At 46.1% G+C, this 17193-nt stretch overlaps 1 protein-coding gene and 1 long non-coding RNA gene across 3 annotated transcripts in view; one reads left to right on the top strand and one right to left on the bottom strand.

Annotated features, from left to right (window-relative positions):
- Positions 1-17193, bottom strand: part of LOC127915293 (ADAMTS-like protein 4) — a 131850-nt gene that overhangs the window by 40286 nt on the left and 74371 nt on the right. For both annotated transcript variants that reach the window (XM_052495132.1, XM_052495133.1), the window contains exon 5: positions 11990-12089. In XM_052495132.1, the coding sequence (XP_052351092.1) occupies positions 11990-12089 (100 nt within the window). The remainder of the gene's footprint in view (positions 1-11989; positions 12090-17193) is intronic.
- On the top strand, positions 13367-17100 carry LOC127915296 (uncharacterized). Its single transcript, XR_008090918.1, has 3 exons — positions 13367-13611; positions 15384-16390; positions 16855-17100. It is a non-coding gene; the product is annotated as an uncharacterized LOC127915296 (long non-coding RNA).

Raw genomic sequence — 17193 nt, 5'->3', positions numbered from 1 at the left:
ATCAGACCTATGCTGACCATGACTCTCTCACAACATAGATCAGTCCTACCATGACCATGACTCTCCCTCAACATAGATATACAGTCTCAGTCCACATAGATCAGACCTACCATGACCATGACTCTCTCTCAACATAGATATACAGTCTCAGTCCACATAGATCAGACCTACCATGACCATGACTCTCTCTCAACATAGATATACAGCCTCAGTCCACATATCAGCCATACCCTGACCATGACTCTCATCATAGCTACACAGCTTCAGTCCACATAGATCAGCACTTACCTGACCATGACTCTCATCATAGCTACACAGCTTCAGTCCACATAGATCAGACCTACCCTGACCATGGCTCTCATCATAGCTACACAGTTTCAGTCCACATAGATCAGCACTTACCTGACCATGACTCTCAACATAGATATACAGCCTCAGTCCACATAGATCAGACCTACCCTAACCATGGCTCTCATCATAGCTACACAGCTTCAGTCCACATAGATCAGCACTTACCTGACCATGACTCTCAACATAGATATACAGCCTCAGTCCACATAGATCAGACCTACCCTGACCATGAATCTCTCTCAACATAGATATACAGTCTCAATCCACATAGATCAGACCTAACCTGACCATGACTCTCTCTCAACATAGATATACAGTCTCAGTCCACATAGATCAGACCTACCATGACTCTCAACATAGATATACAGCCTCAGTCCACATATCAGCCATACCCTGACCATGACTCTCATCATAGCTACACAGCCTCAGTCCACATAGATCAGACCTACCCTGACCATGGCTCTCATCATAGCTACACAGCTTCAGTCCACATAGATCAGCATTTACCTGACCATGACTCTCAACATAGATATACAGCCTCAGTCCACATAGATCAGACCTACCCTAACCATGGCTCTCATCATAGCTACACAGCTTCAGTCCACATAGATCAGCACTTACCTGACCATGACTCTCAACATAGATATACAGCCTCAGTCCACATAGATCAGTCCTAACCTGACCATGACTCTCTCTCAACATAGTTATACAGCCTCAGTCCACATAGGTCAGACCTACCCTGACCATGACTCTCTCTCAACATAAATATACAGTCTAAGTCCACATAGATCAGACCTACCCTGACCACGACTCTCTCTCAACATAGATATACAGCCTCAGTCCACATAGATCAGACCTACCATGACTCTCAACATAGATATACAGTGTCAGTCCACATAGATCAGACCTATGCTGAACATGACTCTCTCGCAACATAGATCAGTCCTACCATTACCATCACTCTCAGCATAGCTATACAGCCTCAGTCCACATAGATCAGACCTACCCTGACCATGACTCTCTCTCAACATAGATATGCAGCCTCAGTCCACATAGATCAGACTGACCCTGACCATGACTCTCTCTCAACATAGATCAGCCCTACCCTGACCATGGCTCTCATCATAGCTACACAGCCTCAGTCCAAATAGATCAGCCCTACCCTGACCATGACTCTCATCATAGCTACACAGCCTCAGTCCAAATAGATCAGCCCTACCTGACCATGGCTCTCATCATAGCTACACAGCCTCAGTCCAAATAGATCAGCCCTACCCTGACCATGACTCTCATCATAGCTACACAGCCTCAGTCCACATAGATCAGCCCTACCCTGACCATGGCTCTCATCATAGCTACACAGCTTCAGTCCAAATAGATCAGACCTACCCTAACCATGATTCTCTCTCATCATAGCTACACAGCCTCAGTCCAAATAGATCAGACCTACCCTGACCATGGCTCTCATCATAGCTACACAGCTTCAGTCCACATAGATCAGACCTACCCTGACCATGGCTCTCAACATAGATATACAGCGTCAGTCCACATAGATCAGACCTATGCTGACCATGACTCTCTCGCAACATAGATCAGTCCTACCATGACCATGACTCAGCATAGCTATACAGCCTCAGTCCACATAGATCAGTCCTACCCTGACAATGACTCTCTCTCAACATAGATATACAGCCTCAGTCCACATAGATCAGACCTACCTTTACCATGGCTCTCTCCCAACATAGATATACAACCTCAGTCCACATAGATCAGTCCTACCATGACCATGACTCTCAACATAGATATACAGCGTCAGTCCACATAGATCAGACCCATGACTCTCAACATAGCAGCCTGGCCCCTGACCATGGCTCTCTTCATACCTCTCAGTCCACATAGATCAGCATAGACTCAGATATACAACTCAGTCCATTCACCATGACTCTCAACATAGATATACTATACAGCCTCAGTCCACATAGATCAGTCCTACCCTGACAATGGCTCTCTCTCAACATATATATGCAGCCTCAGTCCACATAGATCAGACCTACCTTTACCATGGCTCTCTCCCAACATAGATATACAGCCTCAGTCCACATATCAGCCATACCCTGACCATGACTCTCAACATAGATATACAGCCTCAGTCCACATATCAGCCATACCCTGACCATGACTCTCAACATAGATATACAGCCTCAGTCCACATATCAGCCATACCCTGACCATGACTCTCATCATAGCTACACAGCCTCAGTCCACATAGATCAGACCTACTCTGACCATGGCTCTCATCATAGCTACACAGCCTCATTTATGATTCCCCATCTCTCGTTCTTTCTTTTCTTTTCTTTGTCTTTCCCCAAATAAGTGCGTAGAGTTGTCTCCCTCTCCTTCCCTCTAGTTTGGTCCTAAGACAACTACTCACTCACACACATTCTAACACTCTCTCACATTCCAACACTCTCTCACATTCTGTCCAACAAATACACCTGCATATGCACAAGCGCACTCTCTCTCTCTCTCTCTCTCTCTCTCTCTCTCTCTCTCTCTCTCTCTCTCTCTCAAGAGAGTGAGGTAGATAATATACAAAAGTGAAATAAACAATACAAGTGAACAGTAAACATTACACATACAGAAGTTACATTACAAATGTCATATTATATATATACAGTGTTGTAACAATGTACAAATGGTTAAAGTACACAAGGGAAAATAAATAAGCATAAATATGGGTTGTATTTACAATGGTGTTTGTTCTTCACTGGTTGCCCTTTTCTTGTGGCAACAGGTCACAAATCTTGCTGCTGTGATGGCACACTGTGGAATTTCACCCAGTAGATATGGGAGTTGGATTTGTTTTCGAATCCTTTGTGGATCTGTGTAATCTGAGGGAAGTATGTCTCTCTAATATGGTCAAACATTGGGCAGGAGGTTAGGAAGTGCAGCTCAGTTTCCACCTCATTTTGTGGGCAGTGAGCACATAGCCTGTCTTCTCTTGAGAGCCATGTCTGCCTACGGCGGCCTTTCTCAATAGCAAGGCTTTGCTCACTGAGTCTATACATAGTCTGTACATGGTCAGGTACTCTCTGTTTAGGGCCAAATAGCATTCTAGTTTGCTCTGTTTTTTTGTTAATTCTTTCCAATGTGTCAAGTAATTATCTTTTTGTTTTCTCATTATTTCATTGGGTCTAATTGTGCTGCTGTCCTGGGGCTCTGTGGGGTGTGTTTGTGTTTGTGAACAGAGCCCCAGGACCAGCTTGCTTAGGGGACTCTTCTCCAGGTTCATCTATCTGTAGGCGCTGGCTTTGTTATGGATATTGATAATTAGTGGGTATCGGCCTAATTCTGCTCTGTATGCATTATTTGGTGTTCTACGTTGTACACTAAGGATATTTTTGCAGAATTCTGCATGCAGAGTCTCAATTTGGTGTTTGTCCCATTTTGTGAAGTCGAGAGCGGACCCCAGACCTCACAACCATGAAGGGCAATGGGCTCTATGACTGATTCAAGTATTTTTAGCCAGATCCTAATTGGTATGTTGAATTTTATGCTCCTTTTGATGGCATAGAATGCCCTTCTTGCCTTGTCTCTCAGATCGTTCACAGCTTTGTGGAAGTTACCTGTGGCGCTGATGTTTAGGCCAAGGTATGTATAGTTTTTTGTGTGTTCCAGGGCAACGGTGTCTAGATGGAATTTGTATTTGTGTTCCTGGTGACTGGACCTTTTTTGGAACACCATTATTTTGGTCTTACTGAGATTTACTGTCAGGACCCAGGTCTGGCAGAATCTGTGCAGAATATCAAGGTGCTGCTGTAGGCCCTCCTTGGTTGGTGACAGAAGCACCAGATCATCAGCAAACAGTAGACATTTGACTTCAGATTCTAGTAGGGTGAGGCCGGGTGCTGCAGACTGTTCTCGTGCCCTCGCCAATTCGTTGATACAGTGGGGCAAAAAAGTATTTAGTCAGCCACCAATTGTGCAAGTACTCCCACTTAAAAAGATGAGAGAGGCCTGTAATTTTCATCATAGGTACACTTCCACTATGACAGACAAAATGAGAAAAAAATCCAGAAAATCACATTGTAGGATTTTTTATGAATTTATTTGCAAATTATGGTGGGATTTAAGTGGGAGAACTTGCACAATTGGTGGCTGACTAAATACTTTTTTGCCCCACTGTATATATGTTGAAGAGGGTGGGGCTTAAGCTGCATCCCTGTCTCACCCCACGGACCTGTGGGAAAAAATGTGTGTTTTTTGCCAATTTTAACCGCACACTTGTTGTTTGTGTACATGGATTTTATAATGTCGTATGTTTTACCCCCAACACCACTTTCCATCAATTTATATAGCAGACCCTCATGCCAAAATGAGTCGAAGGCTATTTGAAATCAACAAAGCATGAGAAGACTTTGCCTTTGTTTTGGTTTGTTTGGTTGTCAATTAGGGTGTGCAGGGTGAATACATGGTCTGTTGTACGGTAATTTGGTAAAAAGCCAATTTGACATTTGCTCAGTACATTGTTTTCTTTGAGGAAATGTACGATTCTGCTGTTAATGATAATGCAGAGGATTTTCCCAAGGTTACTGTTGACGCATATCCCACGGTAGTTATTGGGGTCAAATTTGTCTCCACTTTTGTGGATTGGGGTGATCAGTCTTTCGTTCCAAATATTGGGGAAGATGCCAGAGATAAGGATGATGTTAAAGAGTTTGAGTATAGCCAATTGGAATTGATTGTCTGTATATTTCATCTTTTCATTACGGATACCATCAACACCACATGCCTTTTTGGGTTGGAGGGTTTTTATTTTGTCCTGTAGCTCATTCAAGGTAATTGGAGAATCCAGTGGGTTCTGGTAGTCTTTAATAGTTGATTCTAAGATTTGTATTTTATCATGTATATGTTTTTGCTCTTTATTATTTGTTACAGAGACAAAAAGATTGGAGAAGTGGTTTACCCAGACATCTCCATTTTGGATAGATAATTCTTTGTGTTGTTGTTTGATTAGTTTTTTCCAATTTTCCCAGAAGTGGTTAGAGTCTATGGATTCTTCAATTACGTTGAGCTGATTTCTGACATGCTGTTCCTTCTTTTTCTGTAGTGTATTTCTGTATTGTTTTAGTGATTCACCATAGTGAAGGCGTAGACTCAGGTTTTCCGGGTCTCTATGTTTTTGGTTGGACAGGTTTCTCAATTTCTTTCTTAGATTTTTGCATTCTTCATCAAACCATTTGTCATTGTTGTTCATTTTCTTCAGTTTTCTGTTTGAGATCTTTAGATTTGATAGGGAAGCTGAGAGGTCAAATATACTGTTAAGATTTTCTATTGCCAAGTTTACACCTTCACTATTACAGTGGAACGTTTTACCCAGGAAATTGTCTAAAAGGGATTGAATTTGTTGTTGCCTAATTGTTTTTTGGTAGGTTTCCAAACTGTATTCCTTCCATCTATAGCATTTCTTAATGTTACTCAGTTCCTTTGGCTTTGATGCCTCATGATTGAGTATTGCTCTGTTCAAGTAGACTGTGAATTTGCTGTGGTCTGATAGGGGTGTCAGTGGGATGACTGTGAACGCCCTGAGAGACTCTGGGTTGAGGTCAGTGATAAAGTAGTCTACAGTACTACTGCCAGGAGATGAGCTATAGGTGTATCTACCATAGGAGTCCCCTTGAAGCCTACCATTGACTATGTAGAGACCCAGCATGCGACAGAGCTGCAGGAGTTGTGACCTGTTTTTGTTGGTTATGTTGTCATAGTTGTTTCTAGGGGGGCATATGGGGGAGGGAATGCTGTCACCTGCAGGCAGGTGTTTGTCCCCCTGTGTGCTGAGGGTGTCAGGTTCTTGTGTGGTTCTGGCATTTAGGTCGCCACAGACTAGTACATGTCCCTGGGCCTGGAAATGATTGATTTCCCCCTCCAGGATGGAGAAGCTGTCTTCATTAAAGTATGGGGATTCTAGTGGGGGGATATAGGTAGCACACAGGAGGATATTTGTCTCTGTTAAGATAATTTCCTTTTGAATTTCTAGCCAAATGTAAAAATGTTCCTGTTTTGATTCATTTCCTTTTGAATTTCTAGCCAAATGTAAAAATGTTCCTGTTTTGATTAATTTAACGGAGTGAGTTAGGTCTGCTCTATACAAAATTAACATACCCCCTGAGTCCCTTCCCTGTTTCACACCTGGTAGTTTGGTGGATGGGACTACCAGCTCTCTGCAACCTAGAGGGCAACCAGTGGGTCCATCTCCTCTAAACCGGGGTTTCTTGCAGGATGACAATGTCTGTATTACCGATTTCTTTGGTGAAGTCCGGGTTCCCGCTCTTTAGGCCAAAGGCAGATGACCTCAGGCCTTGGATATTCCAGGATGATATAGTGAAGGCTTTGTGTTCCATAAAGGGTCTAATGTTGTTGGTCGTGTGGTTTGGCCTCAGGCCAGTAAGTGTGAGCAGAGCCTACTGAGCATCTGGTACATTCCATTGGCTTGGGCTAGTGTAAGAGTGGGGGTTGGGCCTGTTTGCCCACTCACTACCTGTCTGGGTCTGTGACTTCCATGTTGAGGCCCTCTTTGCGGGGGTGGGGTGCATGGGGTGGGCAGGAGGGGCATAGGTCTGATCTGAGGGGGCCTAAATGGGGTATGGGCATGGTTGACGTGGGGGGGGGTTTATTGGTTGGGTTGGGGGTGTGGATGTGGCTGGGGGTGCTGTGGTCTGGATGTAAGTCCTCTTGGCCTGGGTCCTCTATGTGTAGGTCCAGGGGAGGGTCCCGCAGGTCTGGGAGGGTGTCTTGCTGGTCTGGGTGGGGTTTCTATTGATCTGTTGCTCCTGTGTGAAGTGTTGGGGATATGTTTGTGCTTTAGAGTCCGGGCAAAGGTGGGCACTGCTGCCTAGATCATAGAGGCTGTTCAAGTCCAGGGTGGAGTGGTGGGCCACGAAAACATTTGGTTTTGAGGCACAGTCACGGGAAATACTCACGTTTACCCGCTGTATTGTGGCAAGGTGGATGTCTTTTCGTGGTAGCAGGGTGGAGATAACCACTTGTGCGTTGGGGAAAGTAGAAGAAGCTTTTTCAATCACTCCCTTCAGTGCTGTGGCCACCCTTTCCTGCTGTGCTCTCAGGTCGTTTGTGCCTGTGTGTATTATTATGTGGCTGGGTGACCCTAGTTGGTCCTCAGACAGAAGGTCTAGGGCGCGCTGGGTGTTTGGACACCTGAGTTTAGACACACTGTGTTTGGGAGAATTTTTTTTTTCTTGTATATATTTCCCATTTGAGTCCATAAGGAGAACAATCAGTGTCTAGTGTATGTCCTCAGTGGGTGTGGGGGGGTTGTCTGAAGGGCTATCAGGGTGGCTGACAGGGGGGGTGCTCAGAGGGGTTGAGAGCCGCTGGGCTTGGGGTTCTTCATTTGTCTGTTCTGCTGTGATGTCGACGCTATGGTCAGGGTCTGGTGTGGACTGTTCTGCTGTGGTGTCGACTCTATGGTCAGGGTCTGGTGTGGACTGTTCTGCTGTGGTGTCGATGCTATGGTCAGGGTCTGGTGTGGACTGTTCTGCTGTGGTGTCGACTCTATGGTCAGGGTCTGGTGTGGACTGTTCTGCTGTGTTGTCGACTCTATGGTCAGGGTCTGGTGTGGACTGTTCTGCTGTGGTGTCGACTCTATGGTCAGGGTCTGGTGTGGACTGTTCTGCTGTGGTGTCGATGCTATGGTCAGGGTCTGGTGTGGACTGTTCTGCTGTGTTGTCGACTCTATGGTCAGGGTCTGGTGTGGACTGTTCTGCTGTGGTGTCGACTCTATGGTCAGGGTCTGTTCTGCTGTGGTGTGTTCTGCTGTGGTGTCGACTATGGTCAGGGTGGTCAGGGTCTGGTGTGGACTGTTCTGCTGTGGTGTCGATGCTATGGTCAGGGTCTGGTGTGGACTGTTCTGCTGTGGTGTCGACTCTATGGTCAGGGTCTGGGGTGGACTGTTCTGCTGTGGTGTCGACTCTATGGTCAGGGTCTGGTGTGGACTGTTCTGCTGTGGTGTCGACTCTATGGTCAGGGTCTGGGGTGGACTGTTCTGCTGTGGTGTCGACTCTATGGTCAGGGTCTGGTGTGGACTGTTCTGCTGTGGTGTCGACTCTATGGTCAGGGTCTGGGGTGGACTGTTCTGCTGTGGTGTCGACTCTATGGTCAGGGTCTGGTGTGGACTGTTCTGCTGTGGTGTCGACTCTATGGTCAGGGTCTGGTGTGGACTGTTCTGCTGTGGTGTCGACTCTATGGTCAGGGTCTGGTGTGGACTGTTCTGCTGTGGTGTCGACTCTATGGTCAGGGTCTGGTATGGACTGTTCTGCTGTGGTGTCGATGCTATGGTCAGGGTCTGGTGTGGACTGTTCTGCTGTGGTGTCGACTCTATGGTCAGGGTCTGGTGTGGACTGTTCTGCTGTGGTGTCGACTCTATAGTCAGGGTCTGGTGTGGACTGTTCTGCTGTGGTGTCGACTCTATGGTCAGGGTCTGGGGTGGACTGTTCTGCTGTGGTGTCGACTCTATGGTCAGGGTCTGGTGTGGACTGTTCTGCTGTGGTGTCGACTCTATGGTCAGGGTCTGGTGTGGACTGTTCTGCTGTGGTGTCGACTCTATGGTCAGGGTCTGGTGTGGACTGTTCTGCTGTGGTGTCGACTCTATGGTCAGGGTCTGGTATGGACTGTTCTGCTGTGGTGTCGACTCTATGGTCAGGGTCTGGTGTGGACTGTTCTGCTGTGGTGTCGACTCTATGGTCAGGGTCTGGTGTGGACTGTTCTGCTGTGGTGTCGATGCTATGGTCAGGGTCTGGTGTGGACTGTTCTGCTGTGGTGTCGATGCTATGGTCAGGGTCTGGTGTGGACTGTTCTGCTGTGGTGTCGACTCTATGGTCAGGGTCTGGTGTGGACTGTTCTGCTGTGGTGTCGACTCTATGGTCAGGGTCTGGTGTGGACTGTTCTGCTGTGGTGTCGACTCTATGGTCAGGGTCTGGTGTGGACTGTTCTGCTGTGGTGTCGACTCTATGGTCAGGGTCTGGTGTGGACTGTTCTGCTGTGGTGTCGACTCTATGGTCAGGGTCTGGTATGGACTGTTCTGCTGTGGTGTCGACTCTATGGTCAGGGTCTGGTGTGGACTGTTCTGCTGTGGTGTCGACTCTATGGTCAGGGTCTGGTGTGGACTGTTCTGCTGTGGTGTCGACTCTATGGTCAGGGTCTGGTATGGACTGTTCTGCTGTGGTGTCGATGCTATGGTCAGGGTCTGGGGTGGACTGTTCTGCTGTGGTGTCGACTCTATGGTCAGGGTCTGGGGTGGACTGTTCTGCTGTGGTGTCGACTCTATGGTCAGGGTCTGGTGTGGACTGTTCTGCTGTGGTGTCGACTCTATAGGCAGGGTCTGGTGTGGACTGTTCTGCTGTGGTGTCGATGCTATGGTCAGGGTCTGGTGTGGACTGTTCTGCTGTGGTGTCGGGTGCTGAGGTGGGCTGTTTTGGTGGCTTCTCTGCGGGGGTGGCCACCTCTCTAGTGGGTTGTTCTCTGTCACACGCCACCCCCTTCAACCTCTCCTCCAGCAGTCTGATCCTCTCCTCTAATGCTCTGTTCTTCTCTTGCTCCTGCTCTTTCTCCTGTTGAAGTTGTCTCACCACAGTCCAGAGTGCAGATATGTCTCTCTCCACCTCCAGCACTCCGGGTCTGTTTAAGAGAGTGTTGTTGTGCTGGACTGTTGTCTGGGTCTGTGCTGACTGGAGTGTAATCACCTGCTGTTCCAGATCCACCTGCCTTACCTCCAGCTGGGTAAATGTATCCTTCATTTCAATGAGAGGGTAGTACTCTGTGCTGGGAGGTTGACTGTCTGCTGGGGGTTGCTCGTCTGTGGGGTTATATAATGAAGAGGTCTGGTCTGACCCGCTCGGGGTGGGGGTATCTTTCTCATGGGAGAGTTTCTCCTGCTGGGCTAATTCTTTGATTAGGTGAAAGTCCTGCTGAAACTGTTTGGGGTTCCCCTGTACCATTACTGTTCCAGACTTATAGAGATTTATATTAGCTGCCTCAGAGTCCTCGTTGTCATGTATCCTGAGTTTCCACCCCTCGTTAACACTCCCTCTCTTAACAAAGGGGTAGTGTGCTAATATAGCACTGTGCCATGCCAGGGGATGGTTTGTGTGGAAGATAAGGTTGCTGATGTTCCCATTTTCCATAAGGAGCTTCATTTTGTAATCTTTTCTTGCCTTATCATTCTTTACATACACAGGGTACTGTATTTTAATTACCTCTGAACAGCGGGAGGCAGATTCTAAGGCCTCTCCATTTGGTTGGAGTCGACTGTTTGACTCTCCTGCCATTGTTGGGCTAATGGGCTTTGACACCTCTCACTTGACACGTCAGTGTTAATTGAAGCTGTATCAAGCTTGGCAGAATTATGTTAGAATTCAGTCCTTATAAAGTAATGTAGTGTATTTATCTTCTTGGCTTATGGAAATAAGATATAGTTTCAGACTAAACATTACTCACTCAGTTCCAGGTTGGATGGTGTTTTCAGGTTTCTGTTGTTTCCCAGAGAATTTGCTGTATGAATAATAATCCTTGGTAGTTGTGAACCTTCCAGGTGGTTCAGTAATTCGGTCCAAAATCAGGTTGTAGGTTTTGAGTTTTGATTTGAAGTGAATGTTATGTTGTAGATGGTAGCATCCTGTATATGTTCCTGACATAAAATCCAAGTTTATCTAACTCTAAATCTATCTTTTTTAAAGAAAATGCTGAAAAATGCAGGAGCTCATCTGATCACGGCCTCTCTCTCTCTCAATTTTCAATTAAATTCAATTCAAGGGCTTTATTGGCGTGGGAAACATGTGTTAAAATTGCCAAAGCAAGTGAGGTAGATAATATATAAAGTGAATATATAAAGTGAAATAAACAATACAAATTAACAGTAAACATTACACATACAGAAGTTTTAAAACAATAAAGACATTACAAATGTCATATTATATATATACAGTGTTTTAACAATGTAAAAATGGTTAAAGGACACACATATGAGTTGTATTTACAATGGTGTTTGTTCTTCACTGGTTGCCCTTTTCTCGTGGCAACAGGTCACAAATCTTGCTGCTGTGATGGCACACTGTGGAATTTCACCCAGTAGATATGGGAGTTTATCAAAATTGGATTTGTTTTCGATTTCTTTGTGGATCTGTGTAATCTGAGGGAAATATGTCTCTCTAATATGGTCATACATTGGGCAGGAGGTTAGGAAGTGCAGCTCAGTTTCCACCTCATTTTGTGGGAAGTGAGCACATAGCCTGTCTTCTCTTGAGAGTCATGTCTGCCTACGGCGGCCTTTCTCAATAGCAAGGCTATGCTCACTGAGGCTGTACTAAGTCAAAGCTTTCCTTAATTTTGGGTCAGTCACAGTGGTCAGGTATTCTGCCGCTGTGTACTCTCTGTTTAGGGCCAAATAGCATTCTAGTTTGCTCAGTTTTTTTGTGAATTCTTTCCAATGTGTCAAGTAATTATCTTTTTGCTTTCTCATGATTTGGTTGGGTCTAATTGTGCTGTCTGTCTGTCTGTCTGTCTGTCTGTCTGTCTGTCTGTCTGTCTGTCTGTCTGTGTGTCTGTGTGTGTGCGTGTAACTTACCCTGAGTGAAAGGTTCCCAGTCGTACAGTCTGCCCATAAACTCCTGGTTGTTGTAGGAAGCGCACTGCTCTGCTCTGGAGTCTGCACCTCCTACACATACCTGACAGACAGACAGAGGGAGGGAGGGAGGGAGGGAGGGGGAGGGAGGGAGGGACAAGTACATGTCAGTATTGTAGATCTCAAGTATTGACAATTGAGACTATAATATCATGCCCAACCCTAAGGCTGGCCAGTACACTAGGTGGATGGAGAAACAGAGAAGAAGAGATGAGAGAGAGTCATACAAATTAAGAGGGCAAGAATAAAATGGGAGAGAGGTATTAGAGACACACACACACACACACACACACCATTGTCTCATGATCGCTCTGACAGTGTGCCGATGCACTAAGCAGCATATGGAAATAATAGACTCTCTGGGATCAGCCACACACACATAAATCCACACAGCTTTTCTATCCAACACTGAGCTGTATGTCTGAGTGTGTGAGTGTGAGTGTGAGTGTGTGTGTGTGTGTGTGTGTGTAAGTGTGTCTATGCACGTGCGAGTCAGGCCAATAGAGAAGAACTGGAGACAGTTTGAGCATTCTTAAGGGAGTGAGGAGAGTGAAACTACAGTTGGAGTCTAACCCTGCACACCTGATATATTTCTCCAATAGAGGAACAGTGAAGATCATAGGACTACCTGTAAATCACTTTAACCCCCAGAGGGACACACACACACAAAGCACTAATAAAGAGGGCAGAAGGAGTTCAGTTACTAAGTGACAGTACTTACTCACAGTGTTAATACTAGAAACGCCTGAAGTGGTCGGCATGCTTCGGTTCAGCCTTCACCTAGCCGAGGACCAAACAAAGGTGCTCTCGTACTCCCTTAAAAGACCTTTGCGTTAAAATGTTGAAAAAACTGCAAAGGTACTGTTTGTCCATCTTGAGACGCCGTAGCCAGTAAACACTTCCTCAAAATAGTCAGAATTACTGTTTTTCACAATTGTTTACACACTAAAACTGGAACTTGAAATGCAATCACCGAAACCTGAAACTCATGTACCAAATCCCTGAAACCAAGTCTGCAAAATTGCAAGCACAATTCCTGCTTTACACTTTTCAATTCTATATCACACATTTTGCAAAACACTACACACAGTTTTCTACTGTTAGGCACAACATTAAACGTTAAATTATCTTTAGTCCCTTCGGAAAGCAACTCCAATCACAATGCCAAGCTCTATACACCAATTAGAAACACCCACTCCTCACAGGTGTAAACACTCGCTGCTGAATTGTTCACTTAGAATTCAGAGCTTTAGCACTATAAAAGGCCACAGATGAGCTCTCCTGTTGTGGAGGAAAATGGAAGTCAATGGTGAAGCAAGAGCCAGAGGTGAAGGAGGACGATGCGGACGATGCGGACGGTACGGACGGACGGACGGACGGACGGACGGACGGACGGACGGACGGACGGACAGACAGACAGTTGTCTCAGATGAGATCAGGGCCACATTGGTTGACCATGTGCTCAACCATGGATTGAGTATGAGGGAGTCTGGGCAGAGAGTTCAGCCCAACCTGAGCTGCTACACGGTTGCATCTATCATCCGTACATTCAGAAATAACAACCAGTAAGTTACATACCATCTTTATGTATACTGAAGTCCGACATACCATTAGGCCTACAGTGGGGAGAACAAGTATTTGATACACTGACGATTTTTGCAGGTTTTCCTACTTGCAAAGCATGTAGAGGTCTGTAATTTTATCAAAGGTACACTTCAAATGTGAGAGACAGAATCTAAAACAAAAATCCAGAAAATCACATTGTATGATTTTTTTTTAAGTAATTCATTTGCATTTTATTGCATGACATAATTATTTGATCACCTACCAACCAGTAAGAATTCCGGCTCTCACAGACCTGTTAGTTTTTCTTTAAGAAGCCCTCCTGTTCTCCACTCATTACCTGTATTAACTGCACCTGTTTGAACTCGTGACCTGTATAAAAGACACCTGTCCACACACTCAATCAAACAGACTCCAACCTCTCCACAATGGCCAAGACCAGAGAGCTGTGTAAGAACATCAGGGATAAAATTGTAGACCTGCACAAGGCTGGGATGGGCTACAGGACAATAGCCAAGCAGCTTGGTGAGAAGGCAACAACTGTTGGCGCAATTATTAGAAAATGGAAGAAGTTCAAGATGACGGTCAATCACCCTCGGTCTGGGGCTCCATGCAAGATCTCACCTCGTGGGGCATCAATGATCACGAGGAAGGTGAGGGATCAGCACAGAACTACATGGCAGGACCTGGTCAATGACCTGAAGAGAGCTGGGACCACAGTCTCAAAGAAAACCATTAGTAACACACCACGCCGTTATGGATTAAAATCCTGCAGCGCACGCAAGGTCCCCCTGCTCAAGCCAGCGCATGTCCAGGCCCATCTGAAGTTTGCCAATGACCATCTGGATGATCCAGAGGAGGAATGGGAGAAGGTCATGTGGTCTTATGAGACAAAAATAGAGCTTTTTGGTCTAAACTCCACTCGCCGTGTTTGGAGGAAGAAGGATGAGTACAACCCCAAGAACACCATCCCAACCGTGAAGCATGGAGGTGGAAACATCATTCTTTGGGAATGCTTTTCTGCAAAGGGGACAGGGCGACTGCACCGTATTGAGGGGAGGATGGATGGGGCCATGTATCGCGAGATCTTGGCCAACAACCTCCTTCCCTCAGTAAGAGCATTGAAGATGGGTCGTGGCTGGGTCTTCCACAATGACAACGACCCGAAACACACAGCCAGGGCAACTAAGGAGTGGCTCCGTAAGAAACATCTCAAGGTCCTGGAGTGGCCTAGCCAGTCTCCAGACCTGAACCCAATAGAAAATATTTGAAGGGAGCTGAAAGTCCGTATTGCCCAGCGACAGCCCCGAAACCTGAAGGATCTGGAGAAGGTCTGTATGGAGGAGTGGGCCAAAATCCCTGCTGCAATGTGTACAAACCTGGTCAAGAACTACAGGAAACGTATGATCTCTGTAATTGCAAACAAAGGTTTCTGTACCAAATATTAAGTTCTGCTTTTCTGATGTATCAAATACTTATGTCATGCAATAAAATGCTATTTAATTACTTAAAAATCATACAATGTGATTTTCTGGATTTTTGTTTTAGATTCCGTCTCTCACAGTTGAAGTGTACCTATGATAAAAATTACAGACCTCCACATGCTTTGTAAGTAGGAAAACCTGCAAAATCGGCAGTGTATCAAATACTTGTTCTCCTCACTGTATGTTACTCAGTGATTTTTGCCCAACGTTACAGTAATGTCATTTGATATTGAAATTAAATAGATTATTTTAGCTTACTGTAACCAATCATATTTGTGGATCTTCTGCAGAACTGAGAGACGGCCAGGAGACCGTGTTGGTGGCAAACAATGCCATTAGCCTACGAGACATCCAGAACCACATCCATTTCAGACAACATAACATGTTTCAGACAACATAATATTCAGTAACATTCACCAGGTGGGCTTGTCTACATTGGACTGTGTATTATAGCGCAACTGAATCCTGATGAAACCAGGCCTACAGGTCACCATTTGAGAGGGTTAAAGAACAGCACTATGAATATGAGCAAGTAAGTACTATACTGTGAATTTACTATCATATCAGCACTGTGGACACATTACATTATTTTGGCGCTGGATGCCGCTGCAATTCAGCACGTTTATATAAACCATTGATGAGGCTGGCTTCAGCCGAGCCAAAAGAAGGGGCCGGAACATTATTGGCCACCGTGCCATTGTGAATGTCCCTGGACAGCATGGAGGGAATATCACCATGTGTGCAGCCGTTAGCCAGCAAGGCATCAGCCATCACCATGCCAACCTTAGTCCCTACAACACCGCCCTTCTCATCACATTCCTGGACTCACTACACGGCATCCTCATTCCAGCCGAGCAGAGGGGTGGACCAGAGCAGCCCAGGTATGTTGTCATCTGGGACAACGTGAGTTTCCACCGGGCTGCTCTAGTTCATCGACCACCCACAGTTTGTTCTATACCTCCCACCATATTCCCCATTCCTAAACACAATTGAATAGTTTTTTTCCGGCATGGTGATGGAAGGTGTATGACCACCATCCCCTCACACGCCTCTTCAGGCAATGGAGGATGCATGTGGTGAAGTTGATGTGGGGGCTATCGACGGCTGGATCCGTCACTCCAGAAGATTCTGTTTAGCCAGGGAGAACATCGCTTGTGATGTGGATGAGGTGCTGTTTAGCCAGGGAGAACATCGCTTGTGATGTGGATGAGGTGCTGTTTAGCCAGGGAGAACATCGCTTGTGATGTGGATGAGGTGCTGTTTAGCCAGGGAGAACATCGCTTGTGATGTGGATGAGGTGCTGTTTAGCCAGGAGAACATCGCTTGTGATGTGGATGAGATGCTGTTTAGCCAGGGAGAACATCGCTTGTGATGTGGATGAGGTGCTGTTTAGTGAGAACATGCTTGTGATGTGGATGAGGTGCTGTTTAGCCAGGAGAACATCGCTTGTGATGTGGATGAGGTGCTGTTTAGCCAGGAGAACATCGCTTGTGATGTGGATGAGGTGCTGTTTAGCCAGGAGAACATCGCTTGTGATGTGGATGAGGTGCTGTTTAGCCAGGGAGAACATCGCTTGTGATGTGGATGAGGTGCTGTTTAGCCAGGGAGAACATTGCTTGTGATGTGGATGAGGTGCTGTTTAGCCAGGGAGAACATCGCTTGTGATGTGGATGAGATGCTGTTTAGCCAGGGAGAACATCGCTTGTGATGTGGATGAGGTGCTGTTTAGTCAGGGAGAACATCGCTTGTGATGTGGATGAGGTGCTGTTTAGCCAGGGAGAACATCGCTTGTGATGTGGATGAGGTGCTGTTTAGCCAGGGAGAACATCGCTTGTGATGTGGATGAGGTGCTGTTTAGCCAGGGAGAACATCGCTTGTGATGTGGATGAGGTGCTGTTTAGCCAGGGAGAACATCGCTTGTGATGTGGATGAGGTGCTGTTTAGCCAGGGAGAACATCGCTTGTGATGTGGATGAGGTGCTGTTTAGCCAGGGAGAACATTGCTTGTGATGTGGATGAGGTGCTGTTTAGCCAGGGAGAACATCGCTTGTGATGTGGATGAGGTGCTGTGGCCAGACCCAAATAGGAGGCAGGATGCAGC

The sequence above is a fragment of the Oncorhynchus keta genome, chromosome 34 (genome assembly GCF_023373465.1).
Source record: "Oncorhynchus keta strain PuntledgeMale-10-30-2019 chromosome 34, Oket_V2, whole genome shotgun sequence".
NCBI lineage: Eukaryota > Metazoa > Chordata > Actinopteri > Salmoniformes > Salmonidae > Oncorhynchus > Oncorhynchus keta.
Note: the sequence above shows the minus strand (reverse complement) of the source record. Positions and strands in the feature narration are given on the sequence as shown.